Source organism: Bemisia tabaci, chromosome 6 (assembly GCF_918797505.1).
Source record: "Bemisia tabaci chromosome 6, PGI_BMITA_v3".
Taxonomy (NCBI): Eukaryota; Metazoa; Arthropoda; class Insecta; order Hemiptera; family Aleyrodidae; genus Bemisia; species Bemisia tabaci.
In genome coordinates, this window is record NC_092798.1 from 49,687,144 (window position 1) to 49,706,491 (window position 19,348).

Sequence of the window (19,348 nt, forward strand, 5' to 3'; positions counted from 1 at the left end):
GGCCGGAGGTGGTGGGAGCCCAAATATACCTACCTAACCTCAATCTGCTTTCCCGCTGCATCTTGCCAATGTGGATGAGATGTGGAAATTTCCACGTTTGTAAACTTTAAATATATGGCACTCTACACGGAGAAAAAAACTCGTGCGTGGGACCCAAAGTTTGGGTCATATGGATCTCTGAAGTTTTCGGATTGAGCATCTGAACACTTTAGGTCTAGCTGTCGAGGTTCGGATCACACATCTGAAACTTCAGTTCTTACGTCTGAAGTCTTCAGGTGTGAGAACTGAAGTTTTTCGGATGTGAGAACCGAAATTTTCGGATGTGAAAACCGAAGTACTTTAGATGTAAGAACTGAAGTTTCAGATGTGTGATCAAAACCTCAGCAGCTGGACCGAAAGTGTTCAGATGCTCAATCCGAAAACTTCACAGATCCATATGACCTAATAACTTCGGGTCCCACGCACGAAGTTTTTTTCTCCGTGTACGTTCACAATACACCGCCTCGTCGAGGTGCGTGGTTTACCTAGCAGCGTCGGATCGTGAATTCCCTTCATGTGCTGATTACCTATGTTAAAATTTTCGTATCTAAATAAAACAGTTTCTGTTGTCATTTTGAGCCCCTAATACCGAACTTCACACAAACGATTCAGGCATTGAGCTATTGTTGAAGGCCACATCCGCCATATCGGAGTTTAAAATTTTAACAATGAGGTTATTCAGTAATTTTTAATTTTTGCATTTTTTTGGAGGATTGAGTACGCACAGTTCGCTGGAATTTTCTCCGATTTTTTGAAACATTATTATCCCACGGAAAACAAGTTCGAAGTTGCGTATTCTGAGCTCCCATTTAAACTCGCGTCTCCGAGGAAGTCAAGATGGGGCCTGACGAACCCCTAGGTGACGGTCACGCTTTTTACCACGTAATCCTTCCAGCGCGCTCTTAATACTCATGAATTTCTAAATACTGTTCCGATTCCAATAAAGTACCTAACAGTGATTTTAATGAAAATTAAGTGATTCCGATGGGTTCGTTAATTTGTTCGCTCGTTAAAAGCCCCTTGTCCATGTCAGTGCACACTGACATCGATCGAGCCAGAGGGAACGCACGGTCGATATGTGACCGTCACTCAGGGGACGACATCTGGGATTTTTTGGCGATGCGCGTTTAAATAGGAAATAACATTTTAGGCCACATCCGCCATCTCGAATTTATGAAATTTTAAAATTTGACCCGAAATTCAAGTTTCCCGTCCGAAAATACCCCCTCGATACCAGAGGTATCACGTCGATATGAGTCGCTCAGGCGACATATGGGGCGCGAGATAGATCATTTTAGGCCATGTCCGCCATCTTGGATTTCTGAATTTTCAAAATTTGACCCGAAATTCGAGTTTCCCGTCCGAAAATACCCCCTGATACCGAGTTTCACCAAGATCGGCTGGATAGGGGCCGAGATAGCATTTTAGGCCATGTCCGCCATCTTGGATTTCTGAATTTTCAAAATTTGACCCGAAATTCGAGTTTCCCGTCCGAAAATACCCCCTGATACCGAGTTTCACCAAGATCAGCTGGATAGGGGCCGAGATAGCATTTTAGGCCATGTCCGCCATCTTGGATTTCTGAATTTTCAAAATTTGACCCGAAATTCGAGTTTCCCGTCCGAAAATACCCCCTGATACCGAGTTTCACCAAGATCGGCTGGATAGGGGCCGAGATAGCATTTTAGGCCATGTCCGCCATCTTGGATTTCTGAATTTTCAAAATTTGACCCGAAATTCGAGTTTCCCGTCCAAAAATACCCCCCGGTACTAAATTTCACCAAGTTTCCACCAAGCTTCGCCGCGCGCGCGCCAATCAAGTGATTCAAGTGGAGATAGCGCCTTTTGATTTAATTCGGAATCCGGGTTAGCGCATTAAATCAAAGGGAATTACACATAGTTCCTTTTGATTTTATTCGTAATCGCTGATTCCCTGTTTTGCGATTTTTCAGGGGCTGATTCCAGGGGATGAAATTAGTATTTTGGGGGCATATTTACGTGTGAGAGCAGCCTATTACATGGAGAATCCAGATCCGTTAAAAACTGAAATTTGGAAATTTGGCGCTTAGTTCCCTTTCGTATAAATACGTCCAACTGTTCTCTTGCAGAGGGTCCTAGACAAAGTCAGGGAAATCAGGGATTTCGTTTCTTCTTTTTCTTGAAAATTGCTGAACACCCCGGATTTGGAGATATTCCATGTCGGTGGTGTAAGTCGGCAATCACATAACTCGGTTTGCGACGTCGCAGACTTCCTGTCATACTTCATTTTTTAAACGGAAAACTACTCAACCGCTATTCTTTGAAACTGCCGTGATTTTTTCTCTCTGTGCGGAGAAAATTCTGCAAAAATTTCAAGGAATGATGTCCATTTGTTCTTTTTTAAAAAAATAACATAGAGGCAGAGATTTTCAGACACCGCAAATGAGACCAAATGTGATCGCCGACTTACACCGTCGATGTGTCTAATAATACACAATATTGATGAGAAAACACGTGTTGTGAAGCTTGATTTTTAACCATATCTTTTATACCGCGAATATTTTGAACGGGCCAAAGACCTCGTTTGCAACGGACGGGAACATGGAATGATTCCAGATCCGAATCTCCGAGCTCTAGTGAGAAACTTGGAGCAGATTTGCTTAGGAGTCCGGATCCGTGCTGTTTCGATCGCACATTACTTTTCGCTGCTCTCGAGTCGAACAAATGGCTCAAGCCGATTAGCAGTGCAATCACACGACGTAAAGTAGCCTAATCCGTTCCGTCCCGCTCCCCATACGGACGCTGTTGTCAAATCGCTCGAAATTACCCTGAATTTCCGCCTCAATTCTACGAAGACGATGCCATAATCTGGGAAAACTTGCAGTGTTGCTTGGTCAAGGGTCTCTGAATCTGCTCGACCGCTAACTGCAGGCGGACAGCGTTTACATTCAATGCTCTTGACGGTGCTCCCAAATTTTGCCCGAAAGTGTACCATTCTCATGTTATATTTTAGAAAATTGCGTGTGTTCATGCACCAAGCGGCAACACTGCTCCCCGGCCCCGAATTCGCAGCTTTAAGCTCCCGTCCAGACACCGTTCGAAGATCTGTTTTCGCCCAATTTTAGTTCATTGTTTGAGTTATTTCGGAATTCGCGGAAGAGGGTCTTCCTGGGGGCTGAACAGAAGCGTGTCTCTCTCGGTTTGTTCATTATCTAATTTCATATTTCTGTGGAATCATAAGTCCGGGGAATCGAGTCGTAGTTCGGGACGTCGGACGCAGAAGCAGCGGAACAATATTGTAACGCGTAATGCAGTCGTAGCGTTACCTTGGTCGATCGTATGTGGGATGTCCACCAACTTCGGCGAATCTTCGGGACTGGATTTGGTCCTTTTATCTGAGCCAAATAATTGAATCGGATTTTTTTTTTCCCGACCCAATCCACTTGTCCCCTCAGCTTATCAGCAACCAATATTTTCATCAGTGTAGGGTGGGGGGGTTGAGGAGAGTATTACGCCATTTTGTTCCGACGTTTTAAAGGATAAGGGACCCACGTCAAAAAAGCATCACAAGGGGGAGAGGGGGAGGGGGGCAAAAATTCCGAAAAAAAGTGCTGCGTAATTTCAGGACGGTTCCTTTCTATCTCTCGGTGCTTTGATCTCACAGTGTCTATTGGTCCATCGAGGATCCTACATCCTACATCTCCTCAACACCCTTTCACTTCCCCATTATCTTCCTCCCGGAGGTTTAACGCTTTCGAGCCATCAGAAGCACGGCGTGCTTTGCAATATATCGACTAATCAGCCGTTTAAACCTGTTGAAAAGAATCGAAGAACAGGGAGTTCGCAACTAACACCTTAACAGTCGATACTTTACCATAGCTTCAAATTTGGAAATATCGAAAATCGACCGTTCACGCCACGCCACTGCCGCAGCCACCGCCCCCTCCTCGACGCGATTACGCCGTCCTCTTTAAAAGACGATCAAGTGCTCGGGCTCGGAGGTGCGAAGATTTTTGCGGGGTTGTCGTCGATCGGGGGGCGAGGAGGGGGGAGGGGACCGAGATTGGATAATTTATGTGGATTCGGATTGAAAAGTACCTATACGGAATGAGTGGGATTGGTTGGATGATTTACGTCTCGTTGACGCATCGTACCCGCTCCCCCTCCTCCTCCCCCCTGCCCCCCGCGTCCCCAAGTCTCGGTGATAATGGCTCCTCCTCAACGCTACCGCCGTGCCATCCACCTACCCTTCGGTATGTCCATTGTTGCCGAGGATGTTGAAAATTAGGTTTCTGATTGGCTGGATTGATAGTTATGGCCATTTTATCGTTTCCTAGCGGGTTATTAGAACTGATAGAAAAAGCGATAGACAAAGAAGACAAAGGAAGAATGAAGAGATTCTATCGGAGGAAGTATTCGGGAATATATTTCGTCGTTTCTAAGACGAGGTTACTACGTTTCAGCGCTCAAAAGTTCATCACTCGCAAGTTGCTTTTTTACTAAGAAACTACAGGCTGAGTATCGAAGTTGATGGACAAAGTGATAGACGAGGTGGAAATGCGACGATCTGATGGTTGGAAGCGGGTGGTTGCAATGAACAAAAGGAGGTGAGTGATAGACAAACTAAAAGAAACACACGAGAAGCGCTACAGTATGTTATTATTCTCTCCCTTAGTCTATGAGAACTACACGTTTCCACCAATAGAATCCCTATATTTTCTCGTGTCTTCCTTATCTATCGCTTTGTCTAAAAATTTTGATAATCAGTCCACAGATGGAAAAACTTAACTCGATTTCAACTTAATGCAATTTGCACTCGCAAAGTAAATTTTCACTCGTTAAACTGTTGGGTATTTCGTATTGGATTTTCACCGATTTTTTTTTCCGATTACGCGCAAAATCCACCATAATTTTGAACAGAAGTTGCACAGGCATATTTTCGTGAAAAATTTCATTGTTTGTATGAATTCTGCAACTTTAGAATGGAGTTACGTTTTTTCGGAAACGGTAATTTGTGTGTTTTTAGCACCAGGGAAGGTGTGCTGTTTCCTGATGAGAGCGTGTTTAACGACCGTAATTATAGTCGTAACTTGAGCAACTCATTTCCTTAGGAAGGCCCTATATGATTAGCATTGCAACTTAGAGGGGTCTGATGAGGTCTCAAATACATTATCATGAAGAGGACAATTTTTATGGGCATGCAATAAAATTCAACGGTATGACTTTGAAAATAAATCCTCATAAAAAAAAAAAAAAAAAAAAAAAAAAATTAAAAAAAAGAATACAATCGTGCGCTCTGCATTGCGGGATACATTATACACGAATTAATGCACACTATAAATGTGTGCTGTAAGGTTGTCAAAATAGTCATTTTTATGAAACTATGTTGAATATCTCTCTAAGTCTCTTTTGAGAACAACCTATTTCTTATGGAATCTAACTAATAAAGGTCACTGATAATGAAACGAGTATAGTCCTGCGGCCCTAAGGCTTTAATGAGTAACGTACGTCTAGGGTCATCTCTAGGGTAAGTTGTTCATCATGCAAATAGGAAATGTGCCCTCATCTACTACTTCAGAAAATATCTCAGATTAACACTCTTATCTTCCTAGATAAACACGGTGAATGAATACTTTGAAATAAGCATATTATTATGATAGATCTATAAATTATTTTTTTCTTCTTATTCATTACTCGGATCATTTATACCCTCATTTCATGGTAATAAATATTAAAGAAAGCCAAAATCTTCAAAATATTCAGCTTCAAAGCTCTCTAACATCATGTCACTTTGAAATAATCGCGTGTATTTGGTGTCGAAATAAATTTTGAATCAAGCTTATATGGTTTCGCATACATTTTTTAATGCTGATTTTTTTCTCTCGTCAGTTTTTTCTCCGTAGGTTTAAAATGGCATTAAATTCATCATTCATGATACCGCAGACCCCTTTTATAAAATACCTCCTGCGTGATTCATCACAAGCATTGTTAGAAATCAGAGATTCTCATCACACGTGGCAGCATCGCCTTGATGCGAGAGAGTAGCACATCCGAGCGGACCATTTGTAAAACGAAGTTAATGCAGAAGACATTACTTCCTCAATCGATACTCGAAATATCCCAGGCATCGTCGTGGTCGCGTTGGATGGCAAAAGGAATCTTTTTTTACGATTTGGGGTCTGGTCGAACGATACCGAATTTTCTCAGCAATCTGATATCCACGAATGGGAAAGACAAAGTCATGACGGTGTGAGGATACTTTTTCTCGTCAGAAAGGGCAAAAAATGTATGATTACAGAGGAAAAAGATATAAGCTAGTGTTTTAGCACGTTTTAATTGTATTATCATGTGTGTATCCTAACTTCTCTAAAACGTCCTCAAAACTTCGAGGATTGTCAAGCGAAGTCGAGCGAATTTGGGTTAGGTTGGGTTAAGCAACTAAACTAACCTTGGAGTAGTGCGTGGGGTATCACGCGGATTTGAAGGCGTTATCGGTTGAGTTCCAGCAGATATGCTCCTAACCGCTCTTTCGAAAGACCTTTAATACTTCATGAGGTACGATGAGTGTTGCTGCCCATGAGGAAACGAGGGGTTATCCCCCTGGTCGCTACGCGGCCCACCCATAGAGGGTGCTTCGCGCCTTCGAAGGTCCGCTTCGTGGGTCCCGTAAGTTAAGTTTCCTATCATCGCTGTTTGACAGTTTCAATGTAAACAGGTACATAATCTTATTATATTTACGTCAAGGTTCTGAACTGAGTCCAAGTGTTTTTTGCAATCGAAATTTCTTGTGATTGCGCGGTTTTGCATTGATGTATAATTTATCCATCACAAATTCGTAATAATTGACCGAATGAATATTTAATACAGAATTTGACCAGAATCTTAAGTTCCATTACTTATTACGAGTTTACTTGAAATCACTATTTTCATTGGCTCTCTGGAGGAATATTTTCATTAACTTCTGTCTTGCCTTAAACTACGCCATTTTTTACGCACTTACAGCTTCTTCATATGTCTCCTTTGAATACAATTAAGTCAATGAATTTTGCTGTTTTAGTTATTTCGGCTATTTTATCTAAAAGAGATTAGACGAATTTTGAAAGAAACTCGAATCGAAAATTTGACACTTACTGCTCTCTCACTATCATGGCAGTTCTTTCGACTATTCGGCAGCACTCTGCCGGTTTTGTACTTTCAACCCTCCTTCTCTCTTTCCCTTTCCTCGTGCGTCCCGTGTCCGCCCTCAAGGATGAGATCCGAACAAGGTTGCCAGGTTGTGCATTAAAACACGGATATTTCACATGGGTTTGGATAAGGAATTGTGCTGATTCCCAGCACAATCTGACAGCAATGGATCCGAACTTTGAGGTTAATGAAGCTCAGCGGCGGTAACGGGAGCATACTGGGATGCCTCGATTGTGCGCTCCACACTCGAGCAAAAGTAATATCGTGTAAGAATAATAGAGAGCGATTGTCTGTTTTTATTGAAATCCACTCTGAGGGGATCTAACGATCTCCGATTTCCCGTCTCCGGGTTCTGCTTCCGCCGCCGAGCTTCCAAGTAACCCATATTTGTTGCCATGTCGATAGTGAAACCACAAAAATGAGGATCTCAGTTGTGCAGGTGTTTCAAAATTTCTGCTCCTATTTTATTTTTTGTAAGAAGACCTAACCGATATCATGGCTTGAAATCCTCGCAGAATATTCGTCGCTCGGAGAAACAAGTGACCGAAGTTTTCAAGAAACGTTGCAGATATTGTTTCGGAGATATTATTCTGACTCAAAACGTCGTTTTTTGTCGACAAATTTTTTTTTAGTAAAAAAAAAAACGTTGTTTTGCTATAGTTTTTTAACTTAAACATAACGATAGCATAACGACGGTTTTTTTACCCAAAAAAACTGACTTTAAGTTAAATCCGCTCGGATTCAAAAAAAAAGAAAAAAAAATGTTGTCAAGAAACGACGCTTTAACTCAAAATAAAAATCAAGAAAAAATTTTTCACGGAATAACGTTCAGTAGTTTTCGATGTAGAAAATGGGGTATGAATGGAATAAGGCCGCAACGCCGCAAACTGAAATAATGCAGTTTCACCATCGATACTGTCGTGCTGGCGAAGAACTCACTATAGATTTTCGGAAGTTGCTAGTCATGAATAAAATGAACTACATTTTGCAAAAAGTATCAGTAAATACTCCCATCTGCGTGAGAATTCTAATTGGAGATGCGTTGTTTCCATCTACAGTATGTATAGTTTGTTAGTTAATTCACTACGACGATCATCAACTTGGCTATTTACGTCGGAGACCAGGAAATAACCCTAAATTTTTGAAACTTGCTTGAAGAGCTTCAACATTTCGGTAATTACTTTTGGATCATCAGAACTTAGAGGATGGATATTTGAAGGGAAGTAATTTTGAATATACATACGTGTGCCACAGATTTTTGGGCAAGATAGTGAAATAGGGTCGATTGTAAGGGGATAATGTTGACTTACAGAGCAATGTTGAACTGAAGATTTTTGGATTCAATTACATGCGCTGTTTCTCTTTGAAAGTACATATAGAAACATACATGGACTGCGTCAAACAGAAAGGAACCAAGCTTCATCAGCTCTTGCCAAATTTAACTGGGAAAATGAATTTTTTACATGAAAACGCTTGTGCGGATTTTTGTGCAAATTTCAGTGAATTTTCTGCATAGTACGAAGAAAATTCCTTAAATTTTTTTCTAGATTTGCACAAACGTTCTCTTATAAAAAATTAAATTGCCGAATCAAATTCTGCAATAGCTTATGTGGCTTGATTCCTTTCTGCTTAGTGTAGCCCATATTCTGTATACGCTGAATGTATTTACACTGGAAAAAAAAACACATTGGATCTAGAGTCCAGACTCTTAAAAACATCGACAAGAAAAAAAAATCTTGATTCAATCGGATTTTTGCTTAAATCAAGAACCAAGCCTCTTAAGTTGAGCGGATTTCCTTTTGATTTAAGCTTAAATCTGATTGAATCAAGAGTATTTTTTCTTGTCAATGTTTTCAAGAGTCTGGACTCTAGATCCAATGTGTCTTTTTTTCCAGTGTAAATAGTAGCTCCCCATTGTAAATTGAAGTTTTAGAAAAATGAAATATTGAATGAAATAAATATCCCATGAAACATGTGGCTGAGCGCATATTTTTCCTCTTTTAAAAATTCTATCTCATTCTATTCCATTTAAAAACAGCTCCGATTTTGCCCTCAACCGGGCTCAAAACTCAGGCGCAGAAATGGGGAAGATACATATTGGGTTTCCCGCCTACTTGTCCGCGAATTCATCTCAACTTCGCGAAGGCGCGCGTGGCGTTCGAAGAGGGAAGATTCAAACTTTCCCTCTGTAGTATTCAAAAATTGAAAACCGACTCTCATTAAAAACTTGAACCTCCGTAAGGAGCTTACGCGATTCTTTCTTTGCTATTTCTAATATTTGGACAACTCGCAGAAGTTTGAGGCTTTCATCCGCGGCGTTTCGTTCCGATTCCCTCCTTCTAACGGAAAATATTTTAAAGTTATCGACCCTTTGAAGCGTTACACGTGGGCATTGCTGCCAGATTGAAACTTGAACCCTCTCTGAAGGGACGATTTCCATTGGAATGGCAATGTTGCGGGTGAATCGAGCATGAAATGGAAAGTGCTTTGTCTATACTGTCGGCCGAGCCGAATTGACTCAAAACTTTGACAGTGAAGTTTTATTGCCAAATCGAAACACTGGCCCTTGTTACTTTTTATGGGCCATTATATCTTTTTCAAACATACTTACAACCTGTCTCTTCAAAAAGCTACTTCTCTGTGCGCGGGTTTTTAATGAATAACAATCACTCTTTTTGGTGATCGATGGATACGTGTTTTATCGCATGAAGCCTATCTTAAAAGAATCATCCTCTTCTAGTACAATTTTCTAGAGCTTTAAATCCCAGCTGAAAGTCCAATTCTGGATGTTTATTCATATTTTTTTTAAAAAAGAAAAAAAAATTAAAATTCACTCGAAACTAATAAAAGGTGGGTTGAAAACAGTTCGCAGTTTTCAAAATCCATCTCATTCTCTCCATGAGGCTTATAGAGATGGTACGGGAGGGATATCGCGATTAAAAGGGGGGATTTAATTTGCGTTTGAAAGGCACCCAGAAGTCGTCACTCAAAATTTGAGGGATGAATCTTGAGTGGCCCGATGGATATGAGGAAATGAAGCTGACTCCCCAGCCCCCCAACGATACGGGATTTTTCAAGGGGTGCATTTGCGCGAACTCATGGTTTGTTTTCTAGTTTGAAATATGTAGTTTTGAGTAACGTAAAGTTATAGACGAATAAATGGATTGATTTTGATGATGGTTGTTTTGTTTTCAGTTACGATTTGCGTGGACACCCCGAGGGAAAACCGAAGACCTGGTCAGCGGACAACGTGTTCGGGAAGGGAGCGTTTTTTCGGAGCTCCTCGAGCCCGGCTCAGTTGGTCATCGAGAAAGTTCTCCTGGCTCACGAGGATGTCTACCGATGCCGAGTCGACTTCCTCAACTCGCCCACTCGCAACTCCAAAGTCAACTTCACAGTCGTCGGTGAGTTTTGTCCCAAGATCCCTTAAACTTCCACGAACGACGGCCCAGTTCGAACGAGGACAATAATATAGACACACTTCAATCAAAAGGAGCTCGATCGATTGTGGCACGAGCCCTGCCATGCATTTACTCTCATGGATCTCAAGGCTCATGTTAGAATGGATAAAGTGTCTTTTGAATCAAAGACGTCCACATATTATAAGCGTTCGCGGGGAAAAACTACCTCAGTTCAAAAACACTCAAGATTGAGTTTTTAATAACTCAGCCTTGAGTGTTTTTGAACTGAGGAGCATGGACAAAAGTTGTTTGAATATTTTCGGAGAAATACGCAGTAACATGTCGAAGTTAACAGGAGTTATCCCTCCAGCCCCACACGCAGCAGTCCTCGCAGTTTGCATTCCCAAAAAATGTGGTTTTGAGAAAAAGCTATTGGTGTTAATAATTTGTCACCTTCCGGCCAAAAACTTACAAGCGCCATTTACGCTTGGACGCTGGTTTTGGATACCTCTATATTGTTTTGATTTTTATTGAAAAATTCAACACATACTTTCAACAAGCTGACAGCAAACAAAATGAAAGGAGAAATGGTCATCGGATTATATCTGATAAGGCTCTGAAAAACTCGAGTGTATACTGCGATCAAGCGAGAAAAATGGTAAAAAGAGTTAAAGTTAGAGAGAGATGCTCTCGGATGCTCCTTTAGGCGAGACAAAAACAGCACTGAAAAAAAAATCGGTAGAATTTACCATTCCTTCACGCTGTAATTCACACAGCGTCAATTCAGAGTCAATTTTGCCAGAAGAAAGGTAAACGTTACTATATACTGGTACAGGTAATACCATTCCTCCGGCAGAATCGACTTCGAATTCACGCTGTATGAAATACAGCGTGAAGGAATGGTAAATTTTACCAATCTTTTTTTTTGTCAGCGGGAGATTCCAAGAGTCAGAAAACTCATTGCAACGACTCTCTGCCTCTCCAGCAAGTAGACCCACAACTTCCCCGAAAAACTCCGAACACATCCGTCAAACGGATCCCGTTGCGCACGCCTTTAATCCAACACCCACTCAACCTCACACCGAATTGCACCTCTCAACCGGAGCTTGAAGCGTCAAACAAAGTGGTTACGATAGCCCTGCCGTAGCGTACGTACGACAAGAGTTTAATTGGCATGAATGAAAAAACGAAGAATCTAGGTTGAAGCCGAGAACGTGCTTCCGTCCACGTTGCCTCCTTTATCAGCCCTCGGAGCCTCGGAGAGAAAAACTCAAATTGAAATAAGGACGCGAGCGAGTGACATGCATGCAGAGTCATTTTCCCCACGTCCGTCGCACTAGAGGTCCAACTACTTTTTAAGATGAACCCCAATGCAAGTAAGATTGCATAACCACCAAGGCGCACGAGAGGTTTCACTCGGATGCCTTTGTTAAATTGCTCTCGAGTGGAGTAACCTGTTACCACGAGCAGAGACCGGGTCAAGAGCTCCGTTTCATCTTTGCGTCGCGGTGATGACAAAAAGACGTAAGTGGATTTCGAGACGAGCTCTCCGGTGGGGTTGTATCCTGGTTCTTAACGGGGTTTTGAGAGTTGGGGGTTGAGCTCTTTTTCGGATCGGGCTGCGTTTTGTGCGATGATAATGCAATCCAAGCTGTTTCTCGGAGCAATTAAAGCATTCAAATGCGCATTTCAAGAGACTCCTTTCGCGAAATTGTCGATTTGTCATTTTCATACAATGCAATTTCGTCAACGTTTTTGCGCTTGCTATCAAACGTAGGTCTGGCCCGCGACTAGTGCTCGGAGAGGTCGGGGTGGTAGATTTTGCGGATAGTATACATTTCTTGGTACCGCACGAGTAAAAGAGGATGGTAAAAGTTACAATATTTCTGGGTGTATTCCATCTCCAAAGATGCAAGTACCAATAGTAAAGCTATCATCAGATTTCTAGCGGTATAATTATGACGGTTTCAGGACATCGCGGTAACGATTGTTTGTCCGCGCATCTGTTTTGTCCAGCAGTTTACATCCACGCGTAAAATAAGCAAAATTGACTTGGCCCGACCGTTATATTTTAGTCCGCATGTGAAATTATATTAACAATATCGAAATGAAAAAATTGAGAAAGAAGGACGTGTTTCTATGGTAACTCATTTTTTAAATGAAATAGTTCTTTCTTCTTTTGCTTCATTTTCTCAAATTATCATTGGTGCATATTTGGTGTTATTTTTACACTGGAAAAAAACACATTGGATCTAGAGTCCAGACTCTTGAAAACATTGACAGGAAAAAATATTCTTGATTTAATCGGATTTTTGCTTGAATCAAAACGAAATCCGCTTAAATTAAGAGGCTTGGTTCTTGATTTAAGCTAGATTCTGATTGAATCAAGAGTACTTTTTCTTGTCGATGTTTTTAAGAGGCTGGAGTCTAGATCCAATGTGTTTTTTCCAGCGTATTCTTAAGAGTTTTGAAATAAAGTATACACCACACATACTTTGTTTTCAAATGAAAATATTACTTCATTTTAAAAACATTGGCATTTTGAAAACGTGGCAAATATTTGTAAATCCTTTTTCAAGCGATGGCATCGAAATTAATCTCCATGAACCGCAATTATGTTAAAAGGAACTATAAAAAAATGAAAAAAAGAGAGAAAAAAACCAAGGAGCACCCATTGGTTTTGACCCATTTGTACATCAATCTTTTAGAGTGAAATTCGTCCCATTTTGAGCGTTTGGTTGCGTGCTTACCACACTGCATCACAGTAAAAGCACAAAGTATAAAAAAAAATTAAAGTGCCTTGAAAATCATTAAATTGGACATGGAATCACATTAATATTTACAAAAATCACACATTGTATTTTCCTTTAATATATCTTTTTTTAAATCAATGTAAATGAGAATAATCCATGCAGAGTGTGCAAACATTTCAAAATCGTGACTGGAAAATCGCTGACTCCGAGAGATTAAATATTAGAGCCTAATACAGAGTGGAGCGCGAGCGGCGTGCTGTCAGAGCAAAATGCGCGCTGGCGCCTACAAACCTAAGGGGATACTCCAAGCATTGCGCAATGTTTGAAGTATCCCCTTAGGTTTGTAAGCGCTAATGCGAGTCGCGGGTTGGCCGGCTGGCCGCCGCGCCCTGCGTACCACGGCTCCTCTAGCAACTATTTCACAACAAACGTGTTGCACAGTATCAAACAAAATTGAACTCCAACATATTACGAACGGCAGGCATACTTTAAGAAAACGGAGCTTTCCTCGCAAAATAAATCAAGATACCACAGCACAAAAAGAGAACGGTAATCCAAAAACTCATTAAGTTCTAGCATCCATATTCAATAAAGTCTAGCATTATTTTTCAATTTGATCAGAGAAAAAAGTGACCCGATTTAGGCAGAGACATTCTTGAGTATGCCATCAAGAAGATATTATGTTGAAGTTTCTCAGCAGCGCATGGGTTGATAAATTGTTATCGGATATTCTTAATCGATCTAAGTTATTCCTAGGGTAGGAATTTCTTGATGAAGGTCTATCTATGACGTAATCAAAGAACAGCTTAGTAATATTCTACAAATGACAACGTCGCTAAAAGCTCCCGTTGTGTCAAGACCTCGAGGATGTGTTTCCGCGGGGAGGCTATAATGCCCATTAAATTATGCTCCTCTGTGCAGGCCCCCGTGCATGTAATTCCCGGCATTACATGTTTATAAATTTGATTCCTCCAAGGAAGGCGCCAGATTATTCCGGGCCGCCTCAACGCACCGTCTTCCCATTCCCAACCCGTTTAAGCACCCAATTACCTATCAATAAAGTTGCAGACAAACGTTCGATTTATATTCATCGGGTTCTGCTCCTTGTCTCTTTTTCAGTTCCACGTTGCTTCACTAGGTTCGCGATCGTAGGATTCGGGGAATTGAAGACGGATTGCGTAGCTGATGTGTCGTCAACGTGTATTGTGGTTTCGATTAGTTTCGTCACCTGGGTGCATTCCTTGGTTTAATGGAGGGAATTGTCTGCGTTCCTTCGTTTGAATCGTCCTATAGAGGTGTAGATGGATCCAAGAAACCATTTGGGACTTCCAGTGAATGGAGAAGGCGAAGTAATTTTTTTAAGTAATTTAGGCATTCTTCGCAGAAACTATAATATAAACTTACGCTGTTGTTTAGATCGTGCTCTTTTGTATACTTTTTTTAGGTAACCAAACTTTTTTTTTTTTTTTTTTTTTTTGTTGGCTTTTTTTAAATTTCTTCATTGATACAAATTATGCATTTCACATGATAAAAATCAATGTTCGGTTACGCAATATTCGCTTAAAATGTTAACAAAACACAATATTTTTACGTAATTCTTTTTAAAATATTACTTCAGTTTTCTCAAATGACATAGCAAATGAGCACTCATACGCCAGGAATAGCGTCCATTTCGTATGAAAACTAAAAATTATGGGTAACCTTTGTTCGGCCGATAATGAGTGAATAGTGAGAGAAAAAAATCAGGTAATGTATAGTATAGGTTTCGTAAAATACACCGAATATTTGATTATTCACGTGTTTTTCATTTTTTTTTATCATACAGCACTCTTTATTAATTTCGTCGTGAGCGCAGTTGAATTCCTCAAACGCTGTCTTATATACAGAGCTTATAACTTTTACATTTTGTTCCGTGGAACTTCGGAAGTGTACTTGTCTCTTTTTATGAAAGTCAAGGCGACAGAGGACCGCGACCGCTGCAATTTCAGTCGGGAGTTTCGAAACTGCTCTTGCATTTTTATTAAAAGTTAAAGAAATTATGCTTATTTACGTCTTTTATGTATGATGCAACTGGAGCGCGATGTTTTATGATGCATGTTTCCTCACGGTTAAGAAGAGTTTCGAGTAAGGCAAAATAAATGTTCATCGCAATATTGCGCTAATTGTGCATTGTGTGGTTCGTTTCACCGGAGGAAGATGCATGGTGGAAGTTGATATTTGGTGCTAAAAATGTGTGTTACTGAACATGCAAGAGAACATTCGTCCTCATGATAAGACTGCTTGTCACTGAATGAAAAACTTTTAGACTGCATTTTGTAAAAGGAAAAGTCTGTCTTTTACTCATTTCAGAAGCAACTTGTTGGCTTTTAGTCTCTCTATTCGGATACGTGTTTTTCTTGATGAGCAAGAAATAGTGTTGGTATGTAGGGTGTAGCCAAGTGCTAGAAATAATGTAACAATTTTATAAAAAAAAACACTTACAATGTATCAATAAACTTTGACTGAAGCTTTTCTAAGCGAGCGCTTCATCGTCAGGGTCACAAAGTATATATCCCAAAGGCCATAATTTAATTTTAGACAAGGTAACAGATTTCATTGGTAACATTGGATTAACATTGGTAATTGTTACAAATGAAATCTGTTACGTTGTCTAAAATTAAATTATGGCCTTTGTGATGTGTACTTTGTGACCCTGACGATGAAGCGCTTGCTTCGAAAAGCTTCGGTCGAAGTTTATTAAAAAAATGTAAGTGTTTTTTTTAAAAAAAAATTGTTACATTATTTCTAGCACTTGGCTACACCCTACATACCAAGATATTCAATGCTACTACCTTTTAGACATTGTTTTATACAATGTTCGCTGAACTTGAAGAAATATAGTGCCTCCTTTTTTCAAAGTATAATTTCTTTTTTTTAAGTGACAAGACCTCTTGTATAAATCACAAGATGATGTTGACATAAGAAGCTTGGATACCAAAACCATTCCAGTAAGAAACTCTTGTAGATGGAATAACTCCTTTAGTTCACATGAAAGGCCCATCGGTCATTTGTTGAGGCCAATTTGGTTTCACAGTGTGATTATACGAGGATCAATGAGGACTTGAGCCGGTGGATGTGCAATATATCGATTTATCTCCCATTTAAACCTTCAGTGCAAGATCGATAAACGGATATTTGCATCGAGTATCTCTATAATCGATTATTTACCATAGCATAGCTTCAAATGGGGGGAAATATCGATAATCGATAGTGGAAGAATCACAAGACGAACGCATTATGAACCAAATTTTACGATTCGGAACCACAATTTCAGGCTCGATCTAGAAACAGCGTATGTACCATTTGTTTTTCCACGCACATACGCGTTTTTTCGGATGAGCCGGAGATTGTACGTAGTTCCTAATTGCAAAATTAAGTCCGTTTATTCCAGCACCAAATAGCAACATCGTCGATGGAAGGAAAACAAGGCAAAAAATCCACGAAAACCTTGGGTTGCGGCGCCCTTCCTAGCTTCTCCCCCCCCCCCCTATCCTCTCCCGCGCCCATTCAACATTCAGCATTTCAGCGCAATTTCGGTGAGAGGTTAACGCACGTTGACGAAAGATGTTCTCAACGTGAAGTGTGGGATTACGGAGAGGTAAAGGGACGGCTTAAAGTGGGGACAGGGGAAGCCAGTGGGTCGGTTGACTCGTGTTGATTTAATGTCATATGAATATGATTACAGCGACGATTACCATTATACCCCATTCCCCCTCTTCCTAACCAGCTCCAGTCCCCAACTCCTTGCCTCGCTTATTCTCCAAAATCCTCTCCTTCCCCTTGAACAAGGCCCCTGCCATTTCCCTGCAGGGAATAATTACCAGTAAATGAAATCATGATCCACAAGTCCGGATTGTAATTGGACCGCTTTTAGCAGAAATGAACTAAGCTCCATCAGCTATTGCCAAAATAATCGGGAAATTTGATTTATTACAAGAGAATGTTTTTACGGATTCCTTTGAAAATTTTAAGGAATTTTGCATCGTAATTTGCAGAAAATTCCCTGAAATTTGCACAAAAATCCGTACAGCCGTTTTCTAGTAAAAAATTAAATTGTCCAATTAAATATGGCAATATAGGTGATGTGGCTTGGTTCATTGCTGTTTGATGCGATCCAATTGTAGCGGATCGTCTAAAAAGCGCTAATGCCTGTTTTTCTAATTGTCCGTAATGTTTTGAATGGTTTCGATGAAAAAGCTGTGTGCAGTAACGTCATTTTACCAAAACCTTGGGAGAGGGCAGCAAGTAACCTGGCATAACCCCTAGCATGATACATAAGCAAAGGAATGAATAGTTTGATGATTGCATATGACAGCAACGCGTAATTAAAGTTAATTTAATAACCGTCAATATTGTAAGATTGTTCAAAAGTCAAGACTTCAGCAAATCGATCCCAATTTTCTCTTTTTTTATATAGGCCCTCTGAAACGCATGACGGAAGGGGGTATTTTTGCCGCCCCCCCCCCCCCCCAAATGACTCCACTTTCTGTGTACTTTCATTAACGTGCGTAATAGGTTTAATGACTGTTTCTTGAAAGACTTGTTTATTTTTTCTCACGTTCATAAAAAAACGTAGAAAAAAAACACCGATCGATGGCTTTAGTGCAAAATCGCGTACCTTCGAGTGCAATTTTGCAGACTTCTTGTTGAATTTCTTTTTTTCTTCGGAAAACTAGTCAATGCATTTTATCAATATCCTCCTTGATTTTTTCTCTCTGTCAGCAAAATACTTTTCATAAATTTTAAGCTAAAAGTTGACTTGTCTCTCTTTGAAAAAGTAATATATGAGAAGAAATTTTGAAACACCGCGATGGAAAAACGTGGTTTTGCACTTTAACAGTCGATACGGAGACATGTTTCCGATAGACATCAAAGTTTTAAGCCAGTGCGATGGGATTACAAATAATAGACAATGTCTTCCATCGCTTTCAAGCTTTTTTTGAAGTTTCGGTTAAAAGCACCCAGGAAGAGAATTTACACAGGTTCATGAGTTCACAGCGCTTCTCGTAGCATTTTACCGGCTCAGTTTATCAGCATCCGCCGGAAAATAGAGTGCGTGTCCATTTGAACTTGTGAATAATGAAGAAAGTGAAAAAGGGACTGCGTGTACCTGCAAAGTGACTGTTCGCTTACAAAGCCTTGGTCCTAAAAACAACATAATTTCAATGCATTATAGAACGGGATATCCGTTCTTTTCACAAGATTCCTATGTAATGATCCGCCTACACGAAACGCGGTAGCCGGTGACAGTATTTGATTTTGTCATGGGAACGGAGTTCCCCATGATATTAGAATCGTTCCGTTGCTTTCGCTATGGGATTCCCTATACCTCTGCGACCTTGAGCGTTTCGCCCAGTCTCCGATTTTTGGTTGATTTTCCGATGTATCAAAAACCGTTGTATTTTTTAGCCAATCATGTCTCTACGTCAAGTTGTGTTGATTGCTAAAATTCGCTTTCAGCGAGTTTTTTTCCACCTCGAGATGTCGTGTCTGACTGGTAAATCTGCGCAGAACCACGAAGTTCCGTTTTTAGGCAAATTCTTTTTTTTGGGAGGTTCTGATTGGTTATTTTTCGCCATCAGTTTTCTGTTCGTTGGTGCAAAAGATCGCCTACCTCGGTGTTCTTGAGAAGCCGCCATTATCCCACCTCAAATTTGAAAAATAGAAGTAAAGAAATAATAACCATCGTACAAGGTGGAAAATTGTTCTGGAGGACTCGTTACGGATAAAGAAGTCAAAATCAGAGCTCGATTGATTGATTTAATTCATGGATACGCAAATATTGCCTTAGCTCAACTGCCGCGATCGGAATGCGTGCTGGGATGGACCTCGAGACGCATTAAAACAGTGCGAACCATGGCTCCTACAGCAATACAGCAATGCGCTTCATATCATCCCAAAAGCAGTCTCTTGTGATAAGTCCCGCCCATTGCTTGAGTCTTTTGTATGCTA

General features: G+C 40.5%; 1 protein-coding gene across 1 annotated transcript in view; it reads left to right on the top strand.

Moving 5' to 3' along the window:
• LOC109034765 (protein turtle homolog A) overlaps positions 1 to 19,348 on the top strand; it is a 539,517-nt gene that overhangs the window by 397,262 nt on the left and 122,907 nt on the right. The window contains exon 4 of the mRNA XM_072301836.1: positions 10,399 to 10,607. Coding sequence (XP_072157937.1) covers positions 10,399 to 10,607 — 209 coding nt within the window. The remainder of the gene's footprint in view (positions 1 to 10,398; positions 10,608 to 19,348) is intronic.